This window comes from Centruroides vittatus, unplaced genomic scaffold (genome assembly GCF_030686945.1).
Source record: "Centruroides vittatus isolate TY-2023 unplaced genomic scaffold, ASM3068694v2 contig_738, whole genome shotgun sequence".
Classification (NCBI taxonomy): domain Eukaryota; kingdom Metazoa; phylum Arthropoda; class Arachnida; order Scorpiones; family Buthidae; genus Centruroides; species Centruroides vittatus.
Genome location: NW_027122474.1, coordinates 1,282,290 through 1,309,216, shown reverse-complemented (window position 1 = coordinate 1,309,216; position 26,927 = coordinate 1,282,290). Strand labels below are relative to the sequence as shown.

Genomic DNA, 26,927 nt, shown 5'->3' with positions numbered 1-26,927 from the left:
TAGCACAGCTACACACTCCGGTCAGCACTGCCCGGCCACACCAAAGGAAAAAGCACAATTTTTCCCTCTCTACGCAGGAAGATCTCTCCCCGCATTCCCAAGTCTATAGTTACACAACACACCTGACACGTGTGACAGAACTGTGGACTGTACATCAACACTACGTAACATAAACACACGTGTTACAATTTTGTTAAATTGAATATCGAACTTAACAAATTAAATTTTTATAAAATTTGTTAGTGTGACCGTAATAACGATAGTAATAAGTGGTAATAATATTAGAGCAATGGGACAATTTCCTGTATAACGGTCCATTAAATAATAGTTTGTAGGATTTTCTCTTGCTTGGATGAACGGTCAGGCAGGGAAACATGGAAATTATTTATTATTCTAGTCCTTTGTCATTTGTGATCACTCTATGTGAACGTCATGAAAGTGGAATGTACTATTATTATTTTAAAAATTCGTATAAAATCAAATTTTTATAATAGAAGTATGAAAAAAATATCGTTAATATGCAAGTATTAGTAGTTCTATTTAGTGTACTTTTCATCCGCTTGTATTTTTTTACTTTTTTCAAAATAAAAATTCGTTTTCTTGTTTACATAATGTAAAATTATGTCCGATCAAATTGCAGTAAAATCATTTAAACTCATATTTGCTGTTTGGCTATATGCTATTTTAAAGGAGAATTCTGTTTTCTACATTTTCATGTATATTATGTTCGTATACTTATGTATCTTCGCGAATTATAACACAGTATATAAAACAATCCTTTGACCTGTAAAAGCTGATTGTGTTAATTTTTGATCATATTATTGATGACGTAAAATTTGTCGAATATTGAATTTTCATACTAGAGATATGACTATCAGTCCTAAATATTATATTATTTAATTTTTTTTTAGCTTTTAGAATGTCAGAGGTGATATATTTAATTTGTGTTTTGTGTGTGTGTGAGAGAGAGAGAAAGCTGATATATAGGCTTTTTATAGCGATTTTTTGAATGTAATTAATTTAATTTTAAGTCTAATTAACGTACCACCTGATAGTATACTATTTATTCCTTTTTACACACAAGTGTTAGTATATTACATTTATCGTAAATTATTTTAATTTTAATTTCGTGTTTTTAACGATTTCTGTTTGTCAAACTGTCCACAGTGTTGCCAGTCTTCGTACGTTTTTACATTTACATAAATTCTTTAATATATATTAGATTCATTATAATATATAATTAATTTATCTAATTAATCGGTAGATATTAGTAATAAATAAATTACAGATTTTTAGCAATATTATAATTATTCTAAAATTTTATTTGTATAGAATTCCTTTATATATTTTTATTTTAATATGTTTTCATTGTAAACTATTATTAAATTGAAATTTTCATTTCATTTCAGAAACTTTTAAAATTGTAACGGTTAGAGAAATTTTTCTTTGTCCTTTGGAATTTAAACGTGTTTAGTCAAACTAGTTGTGAGGTATGGGAAGATATGTTCACGGGGCGGATTTGGGCGGGGGCCGTAGTTTGGGCATTACTTGTTTAGATGACAATGATCCAGATAGGTAAGAAAGAAAATAGACTAGCTCGGCTCATGGTAAAACAAATCTATGATATGATCAATTAGTCGCTCAGATATAAACAACACATGAACAGTAGTTGAGCAGCTTTCCCTTTAAAGAGAAATTGTTTTACAATGTCAAGGCAGGTAAATTTAGAATAATCATCGACTTAAATGCAGGGAAAAAACCAGTCAATGAAAAGCTAATGCCAACATTAAACACCTTAAAGATACTGACTGAACTAACGAATGGGTCTATTTTAATTTATTGTAAGGAAACCGAATCTTTTTTCTAGTAGGCCTGGCCTATAAAAACTTTTTATAACGGACTAAGCATATTTAATAGTAAAAATATATAATGATCCTATGCTGGAATTTAGTGCATATATGCGTAAAAACTGGTTAATAAACGTAAATTGAAAATGTCTTTATTTTTAATGGAGTAAATTATGAAAAACTTTTAAACGTTTCATCTGTTTCATTGAAACTTTCCATTCTGTAACCTCCTTCATTAATATCTGCAGATGTTTGAGGAAGTGATTGTGTATTGATCCATCTAATTGGAAAGAAGGAACATTGTCAACGTTTTTAAATATATACAAAATAAATACGTAGAAAAAGTTTTACTCACATAAGTACAATTGCTGGCAACAGTGAAAGAAAAAACATTGTCAGATAAGATGCTCCAGGAAAAGTAGAAACAGTTTGCGCAAAGAGTTCATTGAAAATAACAGCGGAAAATGCGGGTGTCAATGCTTCGCAAATGGTTAATAACGAAAATACTTTACCTAATAAATATATGTAAATATTTATCAAACTATATTCTAAGCATTTCTAAAATGTATGTAAATATACTTACTTAACTCTGCTTGATTTACTAGTTTAGAAAGTCTTGATCTCACAGCAACACTACTGATTCCTCCCAATATTCCAGTAACAGAAGCTAAATAAAATGATATTTAAAAAAATATAATCATTGTATAATTGTCATTTATCTGAAAAAAAATGAGTGTAAACTATTTGAAAAATGTCAAATATGGAATGATTTTCATTGTAAACTTCACTTTAAATGTTAAAATTGTTTCAATTGTTCCTTAACGAGTGGAGTGATGGATAAGGCAACATAACCCGGATAATCGAGAAGGGAAGCTGGAAATTTTTTTTCCGCTTCTCCCTCTTCAGGGCTGGTAGATGTTCCTACCCCTATAAATTAATATTTTCATTAAAGGAATTGAAATCTTTAAAACTGCTTTTTATTAATAAAGAAACAGACATTCTACGTATTTAATTTGTTCAAAAAAAGAAAAGGGAGCTCGCTCTATCGAACTCCATATATTTTTACATAACTACATACTTTTTAAATAAATGTAGATCTTATTACGTAATGAAGTCTCATCTAATCCGAGTAAAACAGAGGCCATGGTAGATAAAATTGTCCTTTATGGTCTCTGTTTTACTCGGATTAGATGAGACTTTGTTACCTAATTAATAAGATTATAGATGTTAGTCTCAAGTTTAATTTTGAAGAAAATGACTTAATATAGATACTACACCCGAGCCATTAACCTAAAGATTATTGGATAACTTGTTATAGCAATAGAAAAAAAAATTGTTTACATTCAATAAAATGCCCGATAGCCTTGAAGAAATTAAGAGTTTGGATATTACGAAAATAACCCGAAGTTTTGTATATATAATTAAATTATATAGAGTAAATATTTTATTTTTTCATTTAATTGTATAATTATATTTATTCTTTAGCAATTTGATAATTGCAATTTTGTGAAAAATGAAAAATATTTTTGGTTAATGTTACCTATGGTTCCAAAATGGCGGCTCGTCTCTGCTTCCAGCAAATAGAAGAAAGGAAACAGTGGGGACGCACGTTATAACCTAACCTAACCTCATTCTAATAATTTTGTTGGTAATAATTATGGTAATTTATTAGAATGGGTTAGGTTAGGTTATAACGTGCATCCCCACTGTTTCCTTTCTTCTATTTGCTGGAAGCAGAGACGAGCCGCCATTTTGGAACCATAGGTAACATTAACTATATTTTTATGTCTAACATTTCATATTCTTACCATAATAATACAGCCATGGATAGTAAGCTAAACTTTTGATATTTTCTCCAAGTATTGAGAAAATGCCTATTACACCAATTATACCGTCTGGTATTTTCAATACATTTGTGAAAATAGGAACAGCGATAATAAGTGCCAGTCCGTGTGACAGTCTGGCTGCAGCAGATATGGTGGAATATTTATCATTTGTCCACTTATACATTTCTTGTGAAAAGTAAAACCCTACTGCGCTGGAACCTAAAAAACAAGAAACACTAATTTAATTAATAGTAATTATTATAATAACATTAATTTTATTAGACAATTTAAATATTACTGTAATAGAATATAATCCGCACGAACGAAAACCCCAAAAATTAGTAAAACTAAAAATAAAACCTTTGCATAATTCTCACTGACTGTGTTAATTTCGGATACCTCGCGGGTTATCCAAATGAAATTATGATAATATCTTACATTACATATTAAAATTTATAAGAAATAGTTTTTGTCAATAAGTGCATTAGCATAAAATAAATATTTTATGCTAATGCAGTCGTGTTCTGACCGATTTTATTAAAGTTCTCATATCTACCATCTTAAAACTGATTTTAGCTAAATCATCAGTCTCGTTTATGTTTCTCTTCAAAATTATTCTGTGCATGCGTGATTGATTCTTCTAGCAGTAAACTTGCCTGTACTATTTTTATTTCGGTGTCGAAAAGAGCTAAATAATAAAGATAAATAGGTGAGAGATGTGAGCCATAGAAATTCATCTCTAGAACAGCGTTCCATGTAACAATTGATACGGTGTGAAAATGGTGGACTGACCAGGTGAAAATAAAGATATTTTGTTTTGACTAAGATCTCTTCTCTTTGCTAATCAGAAACTACACTAGTATAATAAGTCCTATTAATAAACAAGGTCCAAGTAGACAGTATAATAGTAAAAACACAGAGGTAAAAAGAATTAATGTAAACTGTGTAGTTCCCAAAGTTCTGAGACTTCTTAATGCCCAGATAATTGAACTTAATTACTGAGTTATACAGTATCTTGATTCGGGTACTTAATATTAATGCTTGGATTTGTCGGAACTTAGATTTCTATCTCCTTGAAATTTTAAGTATAGGTGCGTTTCGTCAAGCTATTAGACAGAGTAAAAAGCGTTTATACGCTATAAATTATTTTATAAAAATAAAATTATCGCATAAGATTTTAAATGACTAGACTAAGATATTAAAATCTAACATTGAATCTCCTTTTTTTCCCGGAAACGGTTAGGTATGTAAAAAAATAAATGTTCCCATAGACACACATCGAGTTTGTCGATTCTTTCCTTTTGCATAAAAATTATTAGAGAGGTTGCGGCCGACGTTTTCAACGTGAAAACGTGTACGTCGGACGTTCAGCCTGTAAACCTAGAAGTTTGATAATGGCGTTTGGAACGTCGAGCATGATTCCACTGACCATCGTCAAACTTCCAGGGCCCTTAGTCTCGAGTTTTTCGTGTTGTACTCGAATTGACGTCATTCAACTCACTCGTGTTACTATGACTCACATAATCGGTAGTCTCGAGTTAGACCAGTCGAGCGGACTCGAAAAGCGAGAGGAAATACGTCATACTCACTTGGTTACGTATGTCGTTAAGCATGATGGGATTATTTACAATGCATCTGGGTTTGCGACTATAATGATTTGACCAATCATCTTAACTGTAACAAGTTGTAAACAAATCCACGTGAATTAGTTTGCACGTGTTGCAGTTACTTTTGTGTTATAGCGATAAAGAAAATGGAGACCTCCAACGCTTTATTTAAAAAAATCAGTGACGAACAGAAGGAAATATTAGTCACATACATTGAAAACAAGAAAATGAACTCTGGAAAATTTGACAACGAGTTTACTAGAAAAAAGCAATTAGATATGTGGAAGGAATTAGTTCAAAAATTAAATGCGTGCTTTGGAGCAAAAAAATCCGTTGTGGAATGGAAAAAAGTAAGTATTTTAATATAATCCTTTCTTCAGTTTTCTTCTTTAATCTGTTTCTTAAATTGTTCAACGAACTTAACACTTCTCATTAATAAATAATCTTAATATAGTGTCTATGCTCTTAATAATTTATACATATAATTTATTATCATTTTAATTCCTTCTGTTTTTCTATGAATTATACTTCTTTTTATTTTTGGAAAAATTGCTGTATAATTTCATGAAATAAAATTTTTTATTAGTGCTGGCTTGACATGAAGAGAAATGCGAAAGAGAAGGCATCGAGAATAAAAAATAGCAGAGGAAAGACTGGGGGTGGCAGAGAATCGAATGAAAAATTATCTTCTTTACAAGAACGAATTATTTCTATAATGGGAGATACAGTGGTTTTGGGGCAGCAAAACACTGTGGAATCGGAAGTTGAAGAATTTTCAAACATATTGCAGACTGAGGTGAATAATAGTCTAAATTTAAAATGAATAAAGATCAACGTGTTTTAAAAAATGTTATACTTCATTATTTTTCTGTATCTAATGGGCAGTATTAATAAGTTTTGAAATTTCTATCAGTACTACTATCATCTCTGTTTATATTTTTAAAATGTAATTTATTATAATAGGAATCTACAGCACTGCCAGAAATTGAAAATATCACTGTGACAGGAATAAATTTTATTTCCGATTCTGAAAAGGGTTAGTATGCATTAAAATAAATAATCTCATATACAAAATAATTATAACACAAAAATTTGTTATGGTTTTCAATTGTTTTCAATTTATCTAAAGATAGTGAATATACAGATTTATCAAAAGGAGAGAGTCAGTGTAAGTCAATTTTTAAAATATTTTCAAATTACTACATTAAAGCAACTGTAGCATTAATTATAAGAACTGAATTTATAGAATCTGTTATAAATGAACTGCATAGTATTAAGTCATTTAATATACAAAGTTAAGATTTAGTGTAACAGAATTAATTAATTTTAGTTATTTTATAGCTATAGTAAATTTTCCATGTGAATTTATGTTTTGTAGTAAAAGGAAGAAAAAGAAAAAAACACATTTCTGCTGAACAAGAAGTAACTGAAGCAACGAAAAGAACAGATTCATTTATTCAACTAGAACAGAAAAAAATTAAATTGATGGAGAAAGAACTTTCCATATCTGAAGAAAACAGAGACTCATTTAAAAAAATTGCAACAGCATTAACTACTATTGTTGATATATTATCCCAAAATAATATATTTCTCAAATATTATAAATTATGTATGTTTAGAATAATAATTTATTTATTTTCAAATTAAATTTGTTTTTCAAAGACTGATTTTTCTGTTCTTTATATCTGAATATTCTTGAAAAAGGCAGGTCTTAACAGACATATATATATTTTATTTTTAAGAAAAACACAAGCTTATCAGTTGTTGTTGGATCCTTCTGGTTTCATTAAAAAGTATATTATTTGATGTATTTTCAAATTCTGATGGTATGATATGCTGTAATTGGTCTTCTGGTTGCAATATATCATTATCCTCCAGAGCAATATTATTTTTAATGCAAATGTTGTGAAGCACAACACATGCAATTATAATGTTTGAAGCTGTCTCTGGATGATAGTGTAAGACCCTATGTTTCAACAAACATCTCCATCTATTTTTTAAGAGTCCATTACATTGCTCTATTATACTTCGAGCTGCAGTGAGACAATTATTATATTTTACTTCAGCTCGAGTACTGGTTGTACGAAGTGGAGTCAGCAACCATGGCTCCAAAGGGTATCCACTGTCACCTAGAAAATACAATACATAATTTGATAAGCTAATTATGATTTGTAAATACCACCTACAAACTATTTATAAATTATCTGGAAATTTAAACAGAGACTTGATGTTAACAACTATAATAATATATTTAAATTTATCATTACCTAAAAGCCAAGTATGTGCATTCCTGTTGCAGTTATGCCATCTCTGAAAGGCTTTCCTAACATTCGAATTTTTCCATATAAATGCATCATGTACACTACCAGGAAAACGAGCATTTACGTTCATAATGTACATGTTTGCATCACATATCTGAGAAAAGTATATTGAATGAAATTATGTATTAATTCTATATAAATGTTAGTGTATCATAAAATTAATGCATACCAATATTGGATCCACATATGCAATAAGAAATCAACCAACATTTTCTTGTAAGATAACATTTTGTGATGTTCTGAATCAAAATAAAAAATGTTGGTTGATTCTTTATTGCATATGCTCATAGCTAATTCATTTTCAGCAATGAATTACTAATTCAATATAAAAATAAAATAAATATCAAAAGTAACTTTTTAATTGCTAGATATATTTTGATAGATAAGTAATGCAATATTTACTAATTGAACATTAAGAGAGTGATATCCTTTTCTATTAACATAGATATGCTCTGGATAATTGATATCCTCAACAGGTGGTGATACGATTGCTACATGACAACAATCAATTGCCCCTATTACACCTGGGAAAGAGTATTTTTCATAAAATCTAAAATGAAGAATGTACAATTTATTATTATTATTATGTTGGGTTAAGTGAGATATACTCGGTTAACACCGGTGGCTAAGTACTATGCCGGACCAAAGTCAAGGCATAGTAACCAAAACAGAAATTAAAGAAGTGTATCAGTGTGTGTGTCTGTATTCAGGAATTTTCTCACAATATGACATGTATTCAATATAGTGGCCTTCTGTAGAGTGATGTATGTGTTTCTAATGCTAGCAATAATTCATTCAGAATAAAAAATACTATTACACAATACTCTTAACATAAATTTAAAGATAACATTAAGATTTTAATTCTAAAAGATTTAATTCTTTTACTAAAATTAACAACGTTTTTTACAATTTATAGTGACATACAATGTATGCAGTTTTTACTCATGCAATTATTACTAGAGGAAGATATTTTAAATAAATATATTGTAATATCATTTAAACTTAATAATTGACTATTTAGCATTCATATATCTGTATTGTATTAAAATAATTTAAACTTACTCTAGTTTGAACACTTAATGCCGATCTTCTAGTCTGTTCTTTCAGTGTCGGTCGAAGTGTATTTATTAAATTTAATGCCACTTCCTTGGAAAGCCTAAATAATCTTCTAAAATGTTCATCGTGAAGATCAAAGGCATCTATTCGTGGTCGAAAAATTCGTTGCCTTCTCAAACAACGTCTTTCGGCTCTTTCTAACTCTTCGATAGCGATAAGAATTGCGTATCTGTCAGCCATTTTCACTTTCGAGTAGCGATCTCACATGCGCGACTCAATGTGAGTAGCAACTCACATGGTGAGATAGGAAAGCACGTGAGTTATAACTCGAGACTACCGATTTGACGTCAGTGTGTGAGATGGTACCACGTGACACGTTCAACACGTTGGGAGTTGTAACACGAAAAACTCGAGACTAAGGCCCCAGGCTTATACGAAGGAGGCCTGTATACGTATACATTCTACACGTTTACTGTTCCTATACATTAGAGAGGTTGAGGCGCAAGTACAAACGTTAAACTTGTATGGCAAGCAGAAGTACGCGTTTGACGTTTTAAGTCCAAGTAAATGAACTTGCGGCGCTCGTTCACATCACGTGACTTAGTGAACGTCGCACATTGCTCACGGAAAATTTGTTGAAAAAAATGGCGGATACATTTAACATCGAGGGTTACCAGCAAAGGTAAATAAACAAATTAAACTGTCTAAAAGTATTTATAGGATGTTTAATAACACTAAATAATTATTTTTAATTCTCCTACAGTACGATCGAACGATAGGACTAGATCATACTTTTGTCGGGGGAAGTAATGGCTTATGTAAATTCGAAAGCAGCTCGGAAAATTAATTTTTAGAAAATTTACAAACCCTATTACGCTGTTGATGGTAAAATATGTAGAAGAACAAACTTACCTTAAGATAAGCTATTATGAAGACAAATATGTGTAAATTCTATAGGCACTTCACACACTTGCAATAAAATTGAATAATTAAATAATTTCTGGATTAAAATCGTCTGTTTCTTTACAATATTATTCGTAAATGTTTAAATAATCATTATTTTAATAAAATAAGTCAAAATTTTTAACCACAAACACAAAAAAATGAAGTATAAGCCAATCATCTACTCGCCATTCTAGACGTAGCAAACGCCATTATCGACCTATAGAATTGCCAGATGGCGGCGCTCATCCGTCCGCCGTTCACGTTTTGGGCTGAATACGTGCGCTTCAACCTCTCTATTGATTTGGCAAGCACTAGAAATAGATAAATGTTCACACCATACTCTATCTTTGTCTTTTCCCAGAATTACCATCAAATAATCTTTCAACAGAGAATTCAAAACATTTAGAGTCAGGAAAAACAAAAGTTTAAAGAAAAATTCGGCATTTTTCCGAAATATACAGTAAACCCATGTCATCTTTTGTTGTAAAGGCTAAAACTATGTACAACCTGAACCATTTTAGTACCAGATAAATTTATAATATATGAAATTTTTTGTTAAGATGCTGTTCAAAATAATAACCTAACAGAATTAATCAAATATTTTAACAGTACGAATCGTTAATAGTATATAACATTATTAATATATTAAAATTATCAATAAATCTAAATTTGATAAAAAGAAATTTTACCTAAAATACACATCATAGTGACAGTCATAGCAAGAACTATTAACCATATTTGTGCCCTAATATTACCAGGACGGGGAGAAATACACGTACGAAAACTTTCTTTTAGATTATCGAGTTGAAACACATGCTGGATCATTTCCTTAAAGTTGCTCTTTTCGTCTCTAACTCGAGTTTCTGGGACAAAGAAGAAAACCCATATAAAACCGCTCAACAATGCTAATATGGCTGCCACATAAACTATAGTAGCACTGGAATATTTATAAATTTGACCTCCTGTTTCAATTCCTACAGGTGTAGCTAAAATGAATACAATTTCCAAAATGGCGAATCTAATTGTTCGATTTTCTTTTTGCGTGACATCAGAAATATATGTATAAATAGAGGAAAATGCCACTACAAATCCTCCGAAAATTCCGGCTGGAATTCCAGCTATAATTATGAAATAAGCAGGAGTAGATGGAAATGCACTCACTATGGTCAATGCAATGTTTTCTAAAATTAAACTACATGTTGATGCCATCATGGGAAATCTTCTGCCATATTTGTCACTCCACGGACTTAATAATGTTGCACTTGCTATGGAAGGTAATATGGTAACTAGAGTGTATCCCATTTTATAATGACTTGACACGCTTTCAACGGCTTGGCGTTCAGTTTTATAAGCTGTAAGATTACGACATGTATCTTCTGGATAATTGAAGTGAATTCTGCAAACTTTATCAAGTATTAAATTCTGTTGAGATATTTCTCTGACTGTGAGAGTAAACACTACAAAAAACATAAATGGTTCAATTCGTAGCTTTTTCAAGAAAGGAATGATTTCCATTTTTGTTTTTCCTAAATATAAAAAAATAATTCAATTTTAATAATATTGAATATTATTTACAATTTTCTTATTGTCTAAAGCAGTGTTTCTCAAACTTTTTGGACCGCGACTCCCCTTCTGCACTTAAAAATTTCAAAGGACCCCCGAAGAATAAGTATGTGTCAAAAAACATCCCGAAGGGAGGGGGTTAGGCTCGTATTTAAATATTTATATTATTTTTATTATTTATATGTGCAATTTATTTAAGTAAAAATTATTTTATATATTTTTTATTTCTATTATTTCTAAACATGAATCCATAGTAAATTTATAAAATATTTGAAAAAATTGATCTGGCATCAATTTTTCAGCGACCCCCCAATATTTTTCACGACCCCCACTTTGAGAATCACTGGTCTAAAGAATACACAATAAAAATTACAAAGAAAATATATTACGTTCAGAAACAATTGTAAATTGTTTATACAAGGAAACTCTTGTTATAGCCAACATTCCAAGCATTTTCATTTTTTTTTTAATAACTCTTTTTGCCCTGTGGGCACTCACCATCCGGCCGCCCAGTGTGGCCTGGTCGAACCTAAGGGTGCGACTATGCAGACGCGAGCGAGCGAGAATATGTGGCGAGAAGCGATAAATATCAAAACCTGCCAGATACTTGCGAGAACCAGAAATTCGCTCTAGCCAGCGTTATTTCTCGCTTCTCGCTTGTGCATGGTTTTCCTTTGCGAAAACTAAATCGCTTTGCGAAAACTAAATCGCTTGCTGTAAATTCGCGTCGCATAGTCGCACACTAAGAGGGCCTCTTTTAACAAGTCCTTTATGGGTTCGGGCAGGCCCACACTGGGGCGGCCGGATGGTGAGGGATGGGATTCAACATATCCGGACGGACCACCCCTCGAAAAATTCTTGGGAATTTTTCGACCCGTTCAGATTCTGATCTCGGGTCACCTAGAGCGGTAAGCTGCCACTTTGACCGCTCGGCCATCCGGCCGTCGGTATTTTCATATCTACAGATCTAAGTTTAGGAAAAAACACATGATTACTTTTTTAAATGTGTTTTCGCTCTTATGATATGTAAATTAACATTTCAGCTTTAATTTTATTTTTCTTCATTTTTACTTTTTTAAAATTTGGATTGGCGACTTTAAAAAAATTTTTGGAACTACAGTATTATATTGTATGAATTTCAAACATATTAAACAGATTTTAGAACTTTTTATAAAATATAACTTAATTTACAAAATTTGATTTTTGTAAGCAAATCAAGTTTGTTTTATAATCTTTCTCCCTCAAGTTTCCTCTCATCTTCTCTTCTCTTTCCCTTTCTCCTTTCCCCTAAAATTAACATAATATATTTATTTGACTAATTATTAGTGATTAATTATTGTAGATTAAATATCTTCAATTTTAATTTTTCTGTACACAAATTTTATAATTATTTTTAAATATAAAATTAATTTTCAAAAGAATAAGCTGGGCAGTTATCAAATATATTAAATTATATTAATTAGTTAAAAATTATGAAGAAACTAAGACTTTTTTCCGCCATGTCCAATCATCAGAAAACCTTTTCTGATGATTGGACATGGCGGAAAGAAGACTTAGTTTCTTCATAATTTTTTATTTTTTAAAAAAGTACCGTTAGTTATTTTAATTAATAATATGAAAGTTCTTTTTAAAATAAAATCTCATAACAGCCGGGAAAGTTACGCAACTCGTTGCTGGATTTTTTTCCGATAGAAGCAATAAAGAAATGTTCTCCATGGGTGTTTTGGGTTAGGTTGAATTTTTGTTGAATGGATGTTTTCAGAGGAAACAGGAGATATGCACATTTCCTCTGTTGAAAACACCCATTCAACAGAAATAAAAGTTCTAAAGACAAAAAATACTCTTATTATAAAAGAAATAAGTAAATATTCAGCTTTAGACATTTTCAAACATTAAATTAAATTTGAGAGTTGTGTTAATAAATTATTTAACATTAATCACTCGATTTATAGATACATAAATTATCATTTTCTTACGTTGCGTTCAGTGATTAACAAATTATTTTACACATATCTACATCCAGATATGTTTGCAAATCAATAATAATTTATTGATTTGATTTACTGATGATTTTTCGGTATTCATAGCTGTTCGATATCTTATTTTCTCTGTTAGCAAGAAAAATACATATTGAACAATTTGAATCAATTAATCATTGACTTTTGCAAATTATTGAGAATCTAATAAATTTAAATTTTGTTCATTATTTTATTGATTATATTTATGTTACATGGTTATTTATAGTCAAGAGATAATCAGGGAGGGTGACAGGTTTAGCCTGTATTTTCCGCTGGTCTTAGAGAATAACTATGCAAAATTTGGTCTAGATCGGAATGGATTGGATTGATAAGGCAATGAAACACATCGGCGACCTTCCGAGAGGACATTCTAGGGAAAATTGGCCCCTATTTAAGTGAAGAAAACTCGGAAAACTCACGCGACCAACTCGTTAATTAGGACGACCCATTATCAATTACGATTGTTCACTAGTTTTAACCAGTGGCCCTAAATCCTTTTCGATGTGGACTGTGCCACCAGTAGGTTGACATGGTCCATATCAGAAGGGTTTAGGAGTTAATAGGAGCACATAAACAGACATAGGCTAAGAAATATTTACAAAATCAATAAAAAATCAAATATTTTACAAATAAATCTGTACTTGAACATTTCAACTTAAATTAATTACTCAGTACATTAAACACATTTTAAAAGTCTCAAATTATTCTGGGAAATGATTAATTTATTTTACAAAAAATATTTTGTTTTAGTGCTTTAGATAATTAAATTCAAAAAATGCAAATAATAATTTATTATTGTACTCACCCTTTAAGTAAAATTGATAGAATTACAAAATTGTTTTAATACACCCTCTCTCTATATCAATAACAGATAAAACAACCATTTAATGATAGCACATTTTTATCATCAGCAAGACTAATTCAAAATATTACATTTGATTATAAATTTATTTATTTATTTTTTATTGGAAAATGATTTTATATAGGCCTACTAATTATACGATTTTAGAATAATTATATTTACATATTTACTTTTTATTGCTTTTAATTACATTTAAAAACTTATGATAATCAAAAATTTAATATTTTATATAATAATTAAATTTAATATTTAAATTTAATATGGTTAATATGGTTTAATATAAATTATAAACATTTATTAAACTAGGAGAACAATCGAATTATATTCATTATATAAAATATTTTTAAAAAAACTGCATGCTTGAATTAATTTGCTTATTTATATTGCTACTACGTTAGCAATTTTGAGTTTTGATGTGCTATTTAATTAAAAAATATTATATAACTTAGTTACATCAAGTAACTTTTATATGATAAGCTAGTTAAAAATGTTGTTTTTAAAACGACTAGATTTTTCTTCCTCTTTCTAAACGTAACTGTTTTGAGATCGTTCTAATTATTGAATGAATATTGTGTATCAGTGGCGTGCCGTGACATTTGATGATAGGGAAGCTGTGTTTCTGTAAGAAGCCGACTTACAGGGGCAATCAATTGATTGCGCGTCAGGGCCCGTTCGTATTCGTTTGTTCGATAAGCCAGTAAAAACCGTATACTTCTTTAAATGTATTTTTAATAGATTATCCGACGTAATTAATAAATAAAAAAGTTCAATATAATTACCTCCGTTATTAGATTCAATAAATTCCCTATGGCCCCTAAATGCCAATTCTTGCTTTGAGAAAAAACATATAACATCTATTAATTTAGATATACCTATTAATCGTAATTATCTCGTTATAATTTTCAATATTTATTTTATATTGTCTACCAATGTTAAATTCTATTCCGCTTTGATTTCCGAAATTGCTTCAATTTTACGAAAGAATCGTCATTCGTCATAAATTTTATTGTCAAAATGTCGAAATTTTTTTTGTCGACGTATTTATATTTAATTTAGGCATTGGTCTTTCTCTTTTAATAATGTTTTCTTTTTCATTATATGGTCTTGAGCCAAAACTTTTTTAAAATAAATTTTTGAATCGCTAGCCACGATATAAGGACTAAAATTAAAATTATAAAAAACAACTTACTTGATAAAACAAAATGTGTGACGAATATACATACCTAGTACAAAAAATTCTTCAATTGTACGAATATACTTTTAAAGAAACTTATAATTAAATATAACTTCGTGAAGAAACGTACATAAAAATAACAAAACATTCTTTACTTTTTAAATCTTAAAACAATCCACTTAGTTAAATAGCTCCCTACGAGTGGCTAATGAATGGAATCAGAGACGGTCCAGGTAGGTGTGTCCGTGCCAAATCCCGAGGGTGCCGATACCGGTCGATGTCAAATGCCTCTTTTGTCGCATCACTAGTATATCTCAAAGGACGCGACAGGGTTGTTGTAGATTTTAAACATTTCTCACCATAGCTGTAAAAATCTAAATATGTTAAACTTAACAGATTGTCCGTCGTTCGTTTTCTAACTAATTCGTTTTAGGACCGAGTGTTCGTGGAAATTTCCAAAATTTACAACTTTTCGGTCACTCTCATTGAACTGGAAAAATTTCTGTCTTCATTACATCTAATATTACAAAGAGATCAGACCCCACTGTACTCGGCAAGAGATTGGTTCAGTTAAGTTTCTGTTTAAGTAAAATTTCGGCTCTTTCATCAGGGTTTTATTTATGTTTCTAATTCCCTAATCGCTTAATTATTTAACTACTTCTTAAGTAGAAATAAGTTGAAACCGGTTACTTTGTATTTGAATATCTGTAGTCTTGGGAAAGAAGTGGAAAGAAATTTTTATGACAACCGATACATAAATCGTAAATTTAAGGAAAATAAATTTTAGAGCTTTTTTGTACCTTGTGCGTTTCATTCATTAAATTTGGTTGTAAATGATGATGCCAAAGTAACAGTTAATTTTTTAACATTGTACAAGAATTGTACACGTTTTATCTGCATCCGCTTACAGATAGGACATACAAAATCGTAATATCACCGGTTTCACATTGAAATTCGTAAGTAATATAAGATGGGAGAGCGGAATAAACGCGAAATAAATATATCAAATATTTTAATGGATTTTTTAAAACTCCTGTCAACTATACAGAACTATCACAAAAACATGCCAGTAAACTCCTATCGGTTGGGTTAGGTTATAAATCTAGTCCAAGGGTGGGCAACCTTTTTTATAACACGGGCCAGAATAAATTTTACGTTTTTTTCCGCGGGCCGTAGTAGTTAATTGACGCCTTCTTGTGACTCGTAATTTTTTTAGTCTGCAAATATGAAAGATTGTTATAAATAAATAAAAAGTTAATTACTACAAATATTTCTCTTATCGTTTTCGAAAATTACAAAGAATTGGAAAAATAACTAATTAATAGTTATTTTTCCAATTTAATAATCTATTAAAGATCTCGCGGGCTGGATAGAAACTTTTCGCCAGCCGTAACTGGTCCGCGGGCCGGGGGTTGCCCGCCGTTGATCTAGTCCACTCATGATTCACATAATCGGGCGAAGACGGCCGAATATCTAGCAGGCAGGCGGCTAACAGCCAACAACCGGTCCGGGATATAAAATTAGAAGCTTTATGTGTGAAGCATCCACCAGCTACACCGGGTGACGTTGGTGCTCTGTAAAGCGCATGGGCCAATGCCTATAATCTGGCTGCTTGGAAGTTGACAGGCAGGCGGCTAACAGCTCAGAACCGGTCCGGGATATAAAATTAGATCTTTATGCGTGTGTTGCTTCTACCAGCTAAACCGGGTGAGGTTGGTGCTCTGTAAACCGCATGTGCCAATGCCTATATAATCTGGCTGATTGGAAACTGACCCGGTTTCGACACTCCTTCCGCCACTGAATTATTCGAATATACAATAGCAATCTTCTATACTACATGTGAAAGAAACGATAAATGTGTAAAAGATACATAATGCGGTTATAATAAAATATTAATTTTAATTAATGCAAAGTACGTTAAAATATGAAAATTTATATTTTATAAAATACAAGGGAAGGTCATTGGATGGTGGAATCGGCGCTTCCATCGCTTCCAATGACGGCACGCCACTGTTGTGTATACAAATTAATTTATGGAATTGTATCAGAAACTTTATTTATTAGTTTATCTTTTAACGTCTGTGGATATTTTTGTGACGGTGTGGAATTTAAAAACTCAAATCATATACGTATAATAATTAGATTTACCGTACGTCTTCGTTTTCTAGAACATCTTCGGAGCGGGTTTTTACTTTCTCCTGGTTTTTTCACAGTTATTTTGTTTGGTGCTAATTTATATTTATTGCACTTTTAAATTAATTTATTCCAATAAAACATTTCTATTGTTTAAATTTTGGATTTAATGGTAATAAGTTAATGATGCCACGCGCTATATTTATAATTAAATATATATATATTTTTTTAACTCTTTCCGCCCTGTGGGCACTAAGAGGGCCTCTTTTAGTAGGTCCATTATGGGTTCGGCCAGGCCCACAATGGGGCGACCGGGTGGTGAGGGACGGGGCCCGACATATCCGAACGGACCACCCCCCGAAAAATTCCTGGGGATTATTCGACCCGTTCGGATTCGATCCCGGGTCCCCCAGAGCGGTAGGCTGCCACCTTTACCACTCGGCCATCCGGCCGTCTAATTAAATATTTAAAAAGGATTATATTAGGAAACTAAATTTTAAAAAATCTTTCAATAAGAAAATATTAAAAATTAAATATATATATATATATATATATATATATATTCTTTCTGAATGTATATCATTTGGCACAACTTTCGATATTGTCTACGAAAAAAAGTTTTGGTATCTGAATCTATTCATTCAATTTTAGAAATGATTTTATCATCGTAGTAAAATCCATAACTTTCATAAACATAAGTTTTAGTTTAGTTATGTAAAGAAATACTATATATAATTTATTTGACATTTAAATGTAAAGCGTATTAATTTAGCGTATAAACGACAATTATATATTTTTTCTTTTTTTAAATTATATTAATTTATTTACCTGGCAACGCTGTTACTCATGAAATTATTTTTAAAAATGGCGTCATTGACGAATGAGAAACGAAAGTTTTGCTTTAATAGATTACTGTTTCCTCGTTTAGAATATTTTGATATATTCTTATTAAATTATATCAAAGAGAGTGATTTTTTTTGCATCGAATATTTCAAGAATCACTTTTTTTCTTTTTTTAAATGAAGAAATCAATGATAGTTTATTTGGTAAGATTAAATAAAATGGTTAATGTTACTTATGGTAGCAAACATGGCGGCTCGTCTCTGAAACAGTAGGGACGCACGTTCTAACCTAGCCTAACCTATTCTAATAAATTACCATAATTATTGCCAACCAAATTATTAGAATAGGGGTAATTTATTAGAATAGGTTAGGTTTTGGAAAACGTGCGTCCCCACTGTTTCCTACCTTCTGATCACTGGAATCGGAGACGAGTCGCCATCTTCGATACTTAGGGTAACATTAACCAATAAGATAAACGAAGAGAAAAATATTTTTACCATAAGCTGTATATATTTTAAATTGCAACTTAATTCTAATACAATTTTCTATATGCAGGTAATAGTGGCAAATTTTCTCTCTGCCAGAGGGCATTGGTATTCTGTTAAAGTTGTAAGCCATCCGTATACGTGTAAAATATCTTAAGGAACTTCCACCACGTGTAGGACAATATTTCACAAAAATGCTGTAACCAGTTTCTCCAAAGTTTATCTTTACAGTGCTGAATTATGGGTCAATTCAAGCTCCGAATGAGACAGTTGGAACCTTGACACCTGTAGAGTATAGTCATAGGAACAAAAGAGTCAACCATACCTGTATGGGTGACCCTTTGCATGTAGACGTGTGCTCTGTGCTCACTATTGCTCTCATCTCAGTGCCTGAGTGGTGGCGAGCCCTGACACCCCCTAAAACTGTATAACATCAAATTCTCCACAAACAGTCAAGTGGGCTACTCAAAGCTGGCATAATCGTGTGGCCCAAATAATTAAATGCCCATAGTCTTGGAAGTACTAAAAATTTAAATACTATAGTATGTGCCTTGTCTAGCTTAAACTACAAATGTAAGCATATTGATAGCTTTCTAAGGCTAGACTTATGCTGTTTAGGAAAATAGACAAGCTATGCTATGAATTCAGTATGTCACTTTTATTAAGGTTTTCTTTGTTGGTATGCATTTCTGATGGAATCTCTCTTCGGCCAACTTATTCGAATAGTAATAATAAAATTAACACACAATCATTTTTAGTTTTACACATTGTTACTAATTGATATAACATTATAACCTGTATATATGACCAAATTTACGTAGACAATTGCATGTAAACTGTGCTCGTCTTTGCCTTTCTTGATGATGGTCTTTGGATACTTGAATTGGTATGTGCTGACTATAATGGCATATTATTATAGAAAAATATTGAATTACAAAATTATATTATCTTCTCCAAAATACATAGTCTATTTGATAAGTTTAATCAATGTTACACACTAACATTTTCAACTTACTTTCATCATTAATATTTCAAAGATAGATTTGAAATAATGAAAGATAACAAACCAATAGACATGACATTAAAATCATGTAACCACACTTCCTTTATAAACCACTAAATCTAGACCTTCCTGTGGGCCCCTTTCTGTTAAATATTGGTAACAGGAACTGTGAATTTTGAACAGGAATTGTTATTTGTGATGTTTTCCTTTTATTTTATTATTTCTAAATGTTAACACAGAAGTCTACTATATTTGATTCTTTGCAGATTATCTTAACAGTATATTTAACTATTTCACAAACCATCAATTTTACAATGATTAGTAACTGCTGAATTATCATTATGATTTTTAATTGCAGAAATACATTCCTTAAATCTCATTTTAATTCTCTTCCTGTTTTTCCTACATAACTTTTAGGATTGTTACAACTGCAATTAAAATTGATATACCACATTTTTTTTCTTTTCCATATATCTAAATTGTTTCATTTTTTCACATTACATTATTAATTTTTCCTTTTGTTCATGTACTAAAATAGTTCCATAAAACTTTAATTTACTTTTAAATCTTTCAAAAACATTTTTTTTGTACATCATTTTAAAAAATTTGATATTGGTTTAACTTATTTTTCCTTTTATTTTCCACTTTTTTTTTTAATGATATTTATCCAATTGTGAATTTTCTTACTGTAGCCATTTATTAAATACATTTTGATAATTTCCTCTGTCTCCCTTTTTTTGTCACTTTCATCAATAGTTCTGTTTATATCTTATCAATATACATAGAAGAAACATTCTGTTTAGTATATGTAGTTATTTCTGATGTATGATGTATAACAGTGTCAACAGTGCACGGTTTTTTATATTTTGTAACTTTAACCTTATCATAGGGTTAAAGTTAACTATCAACATGCCTAAGAAAGGTAACTCATTATTTTTTTTCTGATTCAAAATTAAACTGAATATCGTTATCAATTTGGTTAACAATTTTTAAAATGTTATTTTTGTTTATTGCATTTTCATCATAGATTATAAAACAATTGTCAACATAACAATGTAAATTTACTATTTCTTTTATATCAATTATGGCAATTCATAATTGATCCATAATCTATTTTTGACATGCTTAATTCAGGAAGAATTTGTCCAATACAAGAGCCCATTGGAATACCATCTATTTGTGTATAAAATTTTGAATTATGACAGATTGCCCATGAATTATGACAGATCGCCCATGAATTATGACAGATCGCCCATAAATTATGACACTGCCCATTATTGTGCATAAAGTAATTACTCTCTAATACTAGAAATACTAAATCATATAACCATTGTGGGCAAATTTTCAGTTTTAGCATTTCATTAACTTTCAGGTGTTTGACAGATACATTCTCCATCTATCTAACAATGCTATTCTGTATGTTGATTTAAATTCGTTGATGTTAATTTTTGTACAAAATAATCAGTGCTTTGTATGCTATATCGTGGTTTCTCTAAGCTTTTTAACTTATCTTTCATAAAATTTCAAAATTATAAAAAATAATCCTTAATGGTCTATAATGGGGTGGCGAACCTATAGCACATGTGCCAAAAGTGGCATGTAAGGAGATGTAATCTGGCACATAATATATCATATGATTTCAATTTATTGTCTGTCTTTTTCAGTCATCCTTTTAGTTTATCACCTGATCATCCTGTTCTCAATCAGCTTTTTTACATTTATTCTAATTAAAGCATATTTGTTTAATTTATTTAAATAATATTTGAAATCTAAAACTTTGGCATGCATAAAAATCTTTAAAGCTAAGTATGCTTACTATGGGCATTCCAGTTCAAAAAAGTTTGCCACCCCTCAAAAAGTCTGATAACACTCTACATACGTTCTCATTTTGTTCATTCATTACTATCACTTGTTTTGTCTTTAGCTTTAACTTATTCTGTTCTAAATGTTGCTTTAGAATTTCCATTGGAACTTTTGTATTAGTTTATTTTCCATTTTTTTTATTAACTCTGTATTTAATTTTTCAACTCCAGTTCTTGTTTTTGTGTTGTCTGTAACAAATTAATAATAATTTCTAATCTAACTTCCCTCTGTCTAACATACTGTGCTTAGACTGTTAAAATTTCATCCTTTATTTAATAATTTATGCAATTCTATTGATATCTATGTCAGTTAAATTTACTATTATTTAACCAAGCCTCCCTTTCTTTAATTGTAGGATAAGTAAGTTTTTTTAACTAACATATGTTTTCTAGCATAATATGACTGGATTTTTTTAGGAGGATACTGAAATTTGCCTCTAACTTTTGTATCATTTAACTTTTTAATCTGCCTAGTTAACTTTTTTTACTCTATTTTTTTTATATTTAATAACAGACCTTAATATTACTTTTTATACAATTTTTACATTATTTTTTTGCTTATATTTTATAATAATACTTGGTAACTGTAGTGTAAGGTGTGATAATTCTTTTCTAAGACATGCTTTTAAGTACCAGATGTTAATGCTTAAATGGTTCCTGTAGTCCTTCAACTTGTCACTTTTGTTTTTTACGTTTATTACATTTATCCTTTTCTCACATGTTTGAATTCCTCTCTTAGTTCATTCCTTCCTTCATGTTTATCCTTTTCCTTTCTACAGAATATAGGTATCTTGTTAATATTTTATAATAAATACTATAGTTCCACTTGTCTAGATTAAACTACATTAAATAGATCAAACTCATAGCTCATCTATTTTCTTAAAACTAGTTATTTATATTTAGTAGTTATTTATAGAATATGAAGAGCCAGTATTTTATAAGTGATAAGTGCAAACACTTGATTGAGTTATATTTAGGATGCATGGACAAAACTATCAAAACCAAACTAAAATATATATTTATAGTATATAAATTATAAGATTCTACCAAGCTGTTTGTTAAGAATGTTTAAAAGAAATAGGATCACTTTTGGGTGTGTTCAACCTAGCCTGAAGCAATTCAAGGAAAACTGAATAAAATTCATTAGGATATTACTATGCTGGACCCACAGTTCAAATTTTTACTTATATATATTAGATGCATACAAATCTGACAGGACGTTAATAGTCTCCAGCAGAGAGAATTTTTCAAATTTTTATTTAGTGGGGGAGGAATATACAGTATTATGGTACACTGATGATATAACAAATTCTTATGATTGTTATCAGTAACAAACAGTGATTATTAATGATTTTTTTTTTTTTTTAAAATAATAGAATCCAGCAGTTAACCTGAGGAAGGACACGGAAGGCGTCCAGAAAACGTTCGTTGTTGACTTGAATTTATTTATTTCACACCGGTCACAGGCAAAAGTGAGTTCAAATTATATTTTATTAATGATTTGTTATGTTTTGTTATATTTGAACGTAATAAAAAAATTCTTTAAAGTACAGTACATTTTAAAATAAATTTTACATTCTGAACTTAAATTTATTTATTCATCAAACATTTGATATTTTTGCAATGTATATACACATACTGTAACCTATACAGTATGTGTATATAAAGGTATAATTTGGTTTACACCAAGGTTAATTTTCTGAGATTTTTTGGCTAAAATGAAGTGATATAAACTGAAGTAAAAGTATAATAGGAGTAAGTGTAAATATGTTAGGTTTTGTTCCATGATTTTCAATAGTCAACATAATTTCTTTTATTAAGTTTATATATTAAAATTTGTTTAATGTTTAAGAAAAAGAAGGAAAATTTACTGTTTAAAAATAATAGAGTAGACGTCTCTCTGGTTTGAATTTCACTATTCTCCATTCATCAAATAGTTTCCATTTTTTTCTTTAATTAGAGAGAATTCAGTTGTCAATGATTTACATTGTTTTTTGTTCTCTTGGCCAGATGATACGTGTTTTGGGATTGCGATAGATATTTGAAAATAATAAAGAGAGTACAAGATAGCCCACAACACACACAAACACATAGAAAAACTGAGGCAACTAGGAGGGAAAAAAGTTGCTTGTTAAAAAGACTGGAGAGTAGAAATGGCCTTTAATGTAGAGCCAACCATACTTAGCCATTCAGCATCCTGTTGTCTAGACACTAGTTTGTCATTTCTTAGCCTATAGTTAATGTAGTTTGTTTTCTTTTAGTATTTCATATACTGTTTTTTGTTTAATTATTTAGTATTACAGTTTTATTACAATGTTGGAACCATCTGTTTCTAGGAAATGGAACAGACATGATTCATCACATCCTCCAGTCATGACCCGTGAGAGGTGAAAAGTAAAGTACGTAAACTGATATATATATATATATATATAAGGGATTATTTTTTAATAAAATACTTTAAATATTCTTTTAATATAAATTTTAATTCAACAACTCGAACTGGATATACATAAATAAGCACTACATATTATTATATTATTCAAAACTTTAATAATCATAGTCTTTAATTAATGAATAAATGAAGAATATTCCATCCTATGAATTCCCGGTGTGTAAAGAAGATTGATTAAATGAAGAATAATTTAATTTGATTTATTATAAATTTTTGGAATTATATTGAAAGTTATGAAGTGCTTTAATAAATCTTTTTTCATGCTTTGCTATAATATTTTTTAAAGTAAAATTGAGATTATAGCTACTTTAGCTAAAAAAATATATATCATACAGTCATTGTTTTTCTATATCAAAGATTATTTTTAGTTAATTTATATAATACATTTTCTTTCATAAATTAAAAGAGAATGTATTTTAGATATTATTAATAAGTTGTTTTATTGTTTAATGCAAATGTGGAAAATTTCTGGCCAGTTTTGATTTTTTAGTTTATCCTGATAAAATATGAAATAGTATAAGTTTGATGATATGAATTCTGAGTTATAAAAGTTGTTTTTCATTCAACTATTTATGTATACACTTAAGCAATCTGCTGTATATATCCAAATGGATGTCTGAACATTATTACAGTAATAAAATTAAGCACATATTACGCACATACAATATTAAAGTAAAGTAAAAAATAAACTAACTTATAGTTAAAGCAAATATTTCATTCTTTATAGCAGAAGTTTTTCAACCTTACAAATTCAAAAGATTATTACAGAATTATCTTTTAGAATATCTACAGTAATCAATAATTTTTGTTTTATTTTGTAACAAGTTTTCAGAATTTGCAAGATTGATAAAGTTCTACTATAAAGAACAATAGTGAGTGTGAGGCCGAAGTTTTAAACACGAAAACGTGTAAGCCGGACATTCAGCATCGCTTTCCTGTAAGCCTAGAAGTTTGACAATGGTGTTTGGAAAGTCAGTGGAATCATGCTCGACATTGTCAAACTTCTAGGCTTACAGGAAAGCGGCACTGAACGTCTGACGTACACACACATTTTCGTGTTTAAAACTTCGGCCTCGACCTCGCTAATAATACACATTTTTAACCTTTACGTTGGTATATTTATTTTATTATAACATGTGCATAATTTGTGTTTAAATTAACCTACTATACAAGAAGCAGCCTTATGAGATTTCTGTGAAATGAGATATGGCCTTCTAATTATAAAATAGCACCACCTCTGGTCTAATGAATCAAATGAAATTTGAATGGTGTTGAGAATACTTTAAAATGTTCTAAAAAACTAAAAGTTACATGAATCTATCTTACAAATATGATGAAATTTTAAGTTTTTGATCTCTAGATGCTGTTCTTCGAATTTATCTATTATTGTATCCATTTATCACATTACCTTAATTATTATAATAGAAATGATAAATCCAACAAAACAAAAAAATATATATATTAATCATAATTTTATTATCTATAGCATTACTGTACTCGTAGGAAAAAATGCAAAAATTTTTTAAACTTTTAGTATTACAAACATTTCATTCATGTAGACATGCTTATGAAAACTCTCAGCCAGTTTATTTATTTTTTGAAAATATATCAGTTTGAAGCTTTTGTAGTTACCCAATCCAAAATAAGTAAGAATATTGAAGTAAATCTAGATTCTATATTTCAACATTTTCTATGTTAATGCAAAGAGTTAAAAATGCATAGTAATTAACAACAAAAATTAATTTATTTCAATAAAATTTAATTACATAGTGGCACACATGAAGGAGAATCCACTGCAAACAACAAAAATTGTTACTTATATTCAAACAATGCAAACTTGTCATTGGGATTTAATACTATAGATATAAATATGAAATTACAAAATGAAACTAACTCTGACTGAAAACATAAAATTTTAATTTTAAAAAGTGAATTTCCATAATTGTTCTGTGGATTAGTATGATATAAAATTCTTTGTCAGAACAAAAACAAAATAAAAGTTATTAACTAGCCATAGTTATAAATTATTAATTTAATTTTTACTGATGTAATTTTTTTTTTTAAATTTATTTTCTTTCTTTTATAGAACAAATGTCTTTGGAAAATGGGTGAACTATTTATTGTCCATTGTCAGCAGGAAAATTTAAAAAGATCACGATAAAATTTATTCTGAAAATGTTACTTTTATCAAGACACAAAATTTTATATTTCAAATATCAGGTACCCATTTTATGATTAACTTATAAATAAATTTGTTGTTAAAAATTCTTCCAATTTTTTTATAAAAACTAAAGTAATATCTGTATATCACAATTTTATAATGTACTGTGTATTTCATTTTAGACTGGCTGATGATTACACAACAGTAGTACAGGGTGACTGTAATTAAACTGACACTATTAAAAGCCTTGTGTAGCTCAATCTTACAACCAGAAAGGTATCATATTTGATGCGGAAACTAGTGAAAATTGGAAGAAGGATATTATGAAAAAAACTGTAGTTTTAAAAGTGTGTTAGGAGAAAATGACGCACTGTATAATGTAAAAAAGCATTACAATGGACAGATAAATGAACAACAATGATGAAAGTGAACTAAATCATCACCTTTTATTCAGCACATTCACTTTCCCTGTTCTGAATTGGACAAGTTTTAATGTGGTTACTATTCTTGTGGACCAGGAATTACATCCTATGCAAAACATTCTCTACAGCTAAATATGACATGTCTGAAAGAATGTTTATCACAGCCTGTGATACATTGTTCCTAAAGATAAAGTTTGGGACCCTGCCAAGATAGAGCTTGGATTTTAAGTAATTCCAAAGCCAAACGTTGCATTGAGTTAGATCTAGGATGGGAGGCAGCCGTACAATCAGAAAGAACTGACTGATCTCTTTCATCTGTGAAGTGATACTGTAGAAGCTGCTGTACT

General features: G+C 29.8%; 2 protein-coding genes across 2 annotated transcripts; both read right to left on the bottom strand.

The window, feature by feature from the left end:
* Positions 1-1,983: 1,983 nt before the first annotated feature.
* LOC136980937 (lysosomal proton-coupled steroid conjugate and bile acid symporter SLC46A3-like) lies at positions 1,984-20,063 on the bottom strand. The gene is made up of 6 exons (XM_067277136.1): positions 19,985-20,063; positions 10,292-11,128; positions 3,656-3,892; positions 2,431-2,514; positions 2,203-2,359; positions 1,984-2,127 (listed from the first exon to the last, which is right to left on the bottom strand). Exons 1-6 carry the CDS (start codon positions 20,061-20,063, stop codon positions 2,019-2,021), a joined length of 1,503 nt encoding a protein of 500 aa, XP_067133237.1. The 3' UTR covers positions 1,984-2,018.
* Positions 7,018-8,897, bottom strand: LOC136980934 (putative nuclease HARBI1). The gene is made up of 5 exons (XM_067277133.1): positions 8,664-8,897; positions 8,419-8,426; positions 8,004-8,151; positions 7,548-7,695; positions 7,018-7,409 (listed from the first exon to the last, which is right to left on the bottom strand). Exons 1-5 carry the CDS (start codon positions 8,895-8,897, stop codon positions 7,018-7,020), a joined length of 930 nt encoding a protein of 309 aa, XP_067133234.1.
* Positions 20,064-26,927: the final 6,864 nt, after the last annotated feature.